This window comes from Aotus nancymaae, unplaced genomic scaffold (assembly GCF_030222135.1).
Source record: "Aotus nancymaae isolate 86718 unplaced genomic scaffold, 86718_ANA_hifiasm-v0.15.2.pri h1tg000001l, whole genome shotgun sequence".
Classification (NCBI taxonomy): Eukaryota; Metazoa; Chordata; class Mammalia; order Primates; family Aotidae; genus Aotus; species Aotus nancymaae.
In genome coordinates this window covers 2406657-2413349 of record NW_026988412.1, presented here as the reverse complement: position 1 = coordinate 2413349, position 6693 = coordinate 2406657, and the positions used below count along the sequence as shown (strand labels likewise).

Here is a 6693-nt window from a genome sequence, read left to right as displayed (position 1 = left end):
GAACTTACCAGAATCGTATTTTTTCCCAATTCCATGTCCACAGAGTCAGAGATCAGCATTCTGCCGCCACAAGCTAAAGAACGCCAGTGTGATCTGTTAGGGCCCCTGCATCTCCTTCTGTGGCATAGTCAGGGTCTATGTTTTCCTTTTCCTCAGTTAAAATTGTCAGTGACTCATTTTCCTCTTTATGGACACAGCCAACTCCCCTAGTTCGTAAGCAGATTTATTGTTTACGCTTTGAGCCCCACGTCCATGGGGATTCTAATATAGCCCACCCAATATTACATTTCTTCTCTAAGGGCCTCGGTCTGATGGGAGTATCCCGGGGCGTGTCCAGGGCGTGCTGAGATGGCCCAGGTCTGAGCAGCCTCCCGATCACTCAGAATCCTTCATTATCTATTCTACAGCACGTGGACCTCGGCAGCTCAGGCTCAGGGAATTCCAGACGTATCACCTCCACCGGCTGGACAAGTCCTCTCAAGGCAGGCTCTGGGGCCAAGGGAGGATGTTGTGACAGGTCCTAGCAACACCCTCACGATGGGAGGTGGCCTGGCTTCCAGGACAGGAGGGACCTGACAGGCCATGAGTTTAAGCGTGGGTTCAGAGTCACAGAAGAATCATGAAGATGTTTTTATGCGCCCGACACCTGACTTGGTAGCTGGTTCTTTGCCTACAGCCAATTAGGCTCTACCACAATCCAAGAGGAGTCTTTCTCCCCATTCTCATATTACAGATGAAGAAACACAGCCTAGGGAGATTAGGTAACTCTCCCAGAGTCCCCAGCAAAGGCCTTGAGCCAGGACAGTTGGATCCTAAGGCTCCTGCTCCCTCTTCCTTAGCAGGCTACTCCTCACAGACCAATGTTTGATTTCGTTTTGGATATTTTAACTTTTATTTTGGTATAATTTCAGACTTACACAACGGTTGCAAAAATAGCATAAAGCATTCTCGTATACCTTTCATCCCACTTCCCCAAATGTTAATGTATTATGCAATCACAGCATAGTGAAAACTAGAATACCAACGTTCACACAATACTATTAACTAATCTGCAGATTTTATTCACATTTCATCAACTATTCCACTGATTTTTTCTTTTCTGGTAGCATTCCGTTTAGGGTCTCACCTTAACAAATGTTTTTTGTTTGTTTTTTTTGAGACAGTGTCTTGCTCTGTCACCAAGGCTGGAGTGCAGCCATGCCATCTGGGCTCACTGCAGCCTCCACCTCCCAGGTTCAAGTGATTCTCCTGCCTCAGCCTCCGGAGTAGCTGGGATTATAGGTATGCACCACCACGCCCGGCTAATTTTGTATTTCTAGTAGAGATGGGGTTTCATCATGTTGGCCAGGTTAGTCTCAAACTCCTGACCTCAGGTTATCCACCCACCTCAGCCTCCCAAAGTGCATTACAGGTGTAAGCCACTGTGCCCAGCCAAAAATGTTTTTAAAATAGGGCACTTACAGGTTTTGGGGGGGCAAGTGACACCTAATCTTCAGGGGCTTGCAGGATAATTTCTAAATGGGGCTCACAGTTTATTCCTCCCTCATAGGGAGGCTGTGATTACCTCACAAAGCGCCACTAGGGTCACAACAGGATAGCAAAAGCCAGTGCAGGGCCTGCAGGCATGCTGGGATCCTGCAGGCAGAAGCTGTGGTGGGCGCGTGGCAGAACGAGTCTCTAAAGGAAGAGCTGGGAACAGGTGATAGCTTGGTAGGACAGCTGGAACCCAAGGTAGGTAAGAAGAATGTACCACCCCATGCTCTTCATCATTGCTTCTTTATATCTCAGCTCAGATACTACCTTCTCCATAAGGCCTCCTCTCTTCTGGTCAGTGATGCTTCTCTATCCGCTACCCCAGCTCTTACTGCAGAGCACTGTAGGGGCTATTCTGGGGGCTTTCTTCCCTGTGACCTGTGAAGGCAGGGAGAGGGGCTTTGCATGCCGTGGCAGGTGTTTAAAATTTTTGCTTGCCTAGATCACCAAAGAACTGAATGGGTGGTGTAAATGGTTAGAAAATGAACTGGCTGGAAAGCGAGTGACAAGGTTTGGGTCTGAATCTCTGTTTAAATGCAGGCAGGCTGTCTCCCAGGAAAGCCTATGTTGGTGAGGGTTGCTGTGGGAGAGCGAGTGAGCTCCTGCCTGGCCACCCGACCCTGGAAGGTGCAGTTAGGTAGGAGGTTTCTGAGGCTGTAGACATGGGGATCAGATGCTGGAGAAAGCCCCTGCTGCTGCTGCTGATTGCCCTGGTCCTGTCCACCAAGCTGGGTCACTTCCAAAGGTGGGAGGGCTTCCAGGAGAAGCCCATGAGCAAGAAGAACATGAAATCAACGCTCAACTTCTTCATTCAGTCCTACAACAACGCCAGCAACGGCACCTACTCATATCGAGTCCAGAAGCTAATTCGAAGTCAGATGCAGGTTTGTACCTTGCTCTCCCCAGATATCGGGAGGCCCCATTCTTGCCCATTCAGACACGTGAGGATTCCGGGTTGACTCCTGAGAGAACCGAGCAAGTTCTCTGCCAGGCCCCAAGTGGGGAGCAGCTTCACTTGTAGAGGGTTCATTGTAGAATTGTTCAGATCCCAGAATGTCCTTAGCCATACTTCCAAAATGTGTGTCTAAGGACTGGCATGAACTCTAACTCCATTAAACTTAGAAGCAAAAATGTTCACTGAGGATTTAACCCTTTTTCTTTTTCTTTTTTTTTGCTAGTGTTACCCAGGCTGGAGTGCAATGGCATAATCTCAGCTCACTGCAACCTCCGCCTCCCAGGTTCCAGTGATTCTCCCGCCTCAGGCTCCCAATTAGCTGGGATTATAGGCGTACAGCACCACACCTGGCTAATTTTTTTCATCTTTAGTAGAAACAGGGTTTCACCATGCTAGCCAGGCTGGTCTCGAACTCTTGACCTCAGGTGATCCTCTCACCCTGGGCTCCCAAAGTGCTGGGATTACAGGCGTGACCCACCACGCCCAGCCAACTCTTCTTCCTCGGGAAGAACTACCTTTCATTCTGATATTTGACCCTGCCAGAGTGACAGCAAGGATGATGTTGCTCCCTTTAAAGTTCTCATTTGGTAAAATTAAAATATTCTCTGTAGGCCTGTAGCCCCCAATATTTTTTCAGTGTCCGGGGTTGTAAAATTCAAGACTGGGTTTTCTGTGTTGTATGAACTTTAAATTGCACAGAGGATTTATTTTGGGAATGGAGGGGGTGTGAGAGATAGGGTTCGGCCAGATCACCTCGCCTCTGTTTTACACATCAAATTTCTCTGAAATATATCAAGTGAAGGGTAATAGAAGAAAGAAAAGTTGTTTGGGAGCCGCTTTTATTGGTCCAACATTTCCTCAAGATCAGAGAGTAAATTATGCAGTCATCCTTGGTGTCCATGAGGAATTGGGTCCAGGACCCCTCAGGATGCCCACATCCACGGATTCTCAAGTTTCTTATGTAAAATAGAGTAGTGTTTCCACATAACCTAGGCACACCTTCCCACACATGGCCAATCATCTCCAGATTAATTGATAATACCTGGTAAATGCTATGTAGATCATTATTATACTGTACTGCTTAGGGAATAGTTACAAGAAAAAAATGTTCCATAGGCAACCATACATTTTATTTTCTTCCTGAATATTTTGATGCATGGTTGTTTGAATCCACAGATGTGAAGCTCTTAAGTACGGAGGGCCGACTGCAGAAGTCAGAGTAGCAATACTACATCCTAGTTCAATTAGCTGGATTTGGGAAAACGCAACTGGCTAGGGGAAAGCTCTCTGGCCAGAGAGTAAGGAACCGTGATAACTCACAAGGCAGGAGGGCAGGGTGCGGAGGACGTGTCCCAGTAGGTTAAAGTTCTCGTCCCAGTGCAGACGGGCTGGCTCACTGAGGCACTTCTACCACAAGATGGCGATGTTGCCCAACCCCAAGGAGGCTTGTCTTGAGAAACCAATCTACTTCCTTTAAGTGAGCTGTTAAAGAATAACGATGAGCATTGGATGTGATTCACATTGATAAGCAGACAGAGAAGGCGTGCCTCCTGGTCGCTGGGTGATCTTGGCATGGGCCTCCGGGCACCCCCACACCCAGAGGACGATTGTGTCTGTCCTGACACCTCACAGCGGGGACGAGAGCAGGCATGGAGGGCTGCCAAGTATGTTTCAGCGCTTCACACCCAGCTCCTCCCAGTTGAGGCTCTTGGTCAAGTGACATCTAGACTCTCCAGGCCTCAGTTTCTCCCCCTTTGAGGCAGCTCAGAATAGGAGAGAAGTGTTTAGCACAGTGCCAACATCTCATAGCCAACCTACGACCAGGGACTTTGGCTGCCACTGCCCTCCCTCCAGCCAGAAGTAGGGAGAAGGGAGCCATGATGTTGGTGGGTAAGCTCTGGGAACACCGACTGTGGCTCTGGGGGCTTACTCTCAGTCCAAGCTTCTCCAGGAGCGGACAGCCACTGGGGCTTGGAGTCCACACTAACGGCACAAATGCTTCTCGCAGCTGACGATGGGAGTGGAGTATATCGTCACTGTGAAGATTGGCCGGACCAAATACAAGAGGAATGACACCGGCAGTTCTTCCTGCCCCCTGCAAAGCAAGAAGCTGAGAAAGGTGTGTAGTGGGAGTCCTCCCAAAGGGACTTGGGAAGCAAACATTTCAAAAAGCACCAACTAGAAGCTGGCAGTTTTTCCACTTGTGTGGACTGGGGCCAGCTGGAGCCCAGTTCTGGAGCTCAGCCCTGGGGCTGCCAGCACCTCCTGAGGCACCTGGGGGAAGGAGAGAGGCTTTATATTTGGGATGGCACAGCCCTGCACCCAGGCCTCTGGTCGCCTGCACCCTTCTCCAGCCTGGCCCGCTCCCTAGACCCTCTGCGTGAAAGCAGTGTTTCTCTTGCCTTGGGCTCCTTCTTCTGTTTTCTCTTTCCCTCTCCAGGTCTCTAAGCACTGTACAATTTCCTCCATGTTCCCTTCTGTTTCTCCTGGTTCCTTGGTGGCACCCCTCGAAAGCTGGCAGATACAAGTGTCTCCCCCATGCCTGGGGAGGTACAGAGGAGAGGAGGATGCCATTGTTCCTTGCTGGCCTGCGTGGCCCGAATCGCAGGGTCCTGCCAGGCTGCAGGTTCCAGGTGCCCCTGCCGTGGGTCCCAAGTGGCGGGTAGGGGGAAGGCAGGGTGACATTCCTGTTCCAGGCCGGCCCTCCCCTCTGCTTCTACCCGTGACCGTGGGCAGTTCCCCTGGCTGCTCGTGGAGTTCGTGAGCAGCCACAGGGACAGACCTGAGGAGCAGGCGCCTGCTGCTCCCCTTTGAAAAATACTTCCCCCAAAGTCTGTTTTCTTTCTTCTTCCACAGAGTTTAATTTGTGAGTCTTTGATCTACACCGTGCCCTGGATAAACTATTTCCACCTCTGGAACAATTCTTGTCTGGAGGCCTGAGCATGCAGGCAGAGACCTTGGATGAGGGCTCGGACGACTGGGTTGTCTACTGGCTCTTATTAAACTGTAAAGGACCATAATCTCCCTATTGGGGTCTCATTACACAGGCACATACACACACACGCACACACATGCACATGCACACGCTTACCTTCACAACCCACACACTCAACAATGCTCACACTCACACCTTCACACGCTCACCACTCACATACATGCACACACACTTTAACACTCATCTGCCTGCCCACGCACCCATTCACACATGTCAAACACATGCACACTCACTGGCACACACATTCAGTGGCCTTCAAGGACTGGTGCAATCTTTTCTTCTTTTCTCCTTTTTTTTTTTTTTTTTTTTTTGAGACAGAGTCTCACTCTGTTGCCCAGGCTGGAGAGCAGTAGTGCAATCACAGCCTCGACTTCCCGGGCTCAAGTGATCCTCCCACCTAAGCCTCCCAAGTAGCTGGGATTACAGGCACACACCACTATGTCCAGCTAACTTTTTTTTTTTTTTTTTGAGACAGAGTCTCGCTTTATCGCCAGGCTGGAGTGCAGTGGCGCGATCCCGGTTCACTGCAACTTCTGTTTTCCAGTTTCAAGCAATTCTCCTGCCTCAGCCTCCCGAGTAGCTGGGATTACAGGCACGCACCACCATGCCCAGCTAATTTTTTGTACTTTTAGTAGAGACAGGGTTTCACTATGTTGGCCAGGGTGGTCTCAATCTCTTGCCCTCATGATCCACCTGCCTCGGCCTCCCAAAGTGCTGGGATTACAGGCGTCAGCCACCGCGCCCGGCCCCAGCTAACTTTTTAAAATACTTTTTTCGTAGAGACAACATCTTATGTTGCCTGGGCTGGTCACGGACTCCTGGGCTCAAGTGATCATCCTGTCTCAGTCTCCCAAAGTGTTGGGATTACAGGCGTGAGCCAGCGCTCCCACCCAGCTGGTGCAATCTGAATAGAACGTTGATGATCTTTGGGGAAACATCATTCTTTCTATGGCTTTTCTGAATTTAGCATGTCCCTGAGCTTTGACCCTAGTGTGGGGAGCCCTGTTTCTTCCCAGCACACACACAACACTGTGACTCACACACATTTTTGTGAGTGTGTCTGAGATTCCCAAGACAAAATGCACACGGAGTGACTCACTAGAGGACTCACAGGACTCAGCCTAGAGTCATTCTTACGGCTCTGATATGACAGCAATGGGACACAGGGTGAAACCAGCAAAGGCAAAAGGTGCATGGGGCCAGGTCCAGA

At 49.9% G+C, this 6693-nt stretch overlaps 1 protein-coding gene across 1 annotated transcript; it reads left to right on the top strand.

Annotated features, from left to right (window-relative positions):
• The first annotated feature begins 1629 nt into the window (after positions 1-1629).
• On the top strand, positions 1630-5505 carry CSTL1 (cystatin like 1). Its single transcript, XM_012438540.2, has 4 exons — positions 1630-1735; positions 2074-2417; positions 4497-4607; positions 5345-5505. The coding sequence occupies exons 2-4, from the start codon at positions 2196-2198 to the stop codon at positions 5426-5428; spliced, it is 417 nt and encodes a 138-aa protein (XP_012293963.1). The 5' UTR covers positions 1630-1735; positions 2074-2195; the 3' UTR covers positions 5429-5505.
• Positions 5506-6693: the final 1188 nt, after the last annotated feature.

Coding starts and splice junctions, on each gene's coding strand:
- CSTL1 (XM_012438540.2), top strand. CDS start 2,196: ATGGGGATCAGATGCTGGAGAAAGCCCCTGCTGCTGCTGCTGATTGCC. Junction 2,418..4,496: donor TAATTCGAAGTCAGATGCAG/GTTTGTACCTTG, acceptor TGCTTCTCGCAG/CTGACGATGGGAGTGGAGTA. Junction 4,608..5,344: donor AAAGCAAGAAGCTGAGAAAG/GTGTGTAGTGGG, acceptor CTTCTTCCACAG/AGTTTAATTTGTGAGTCTTT.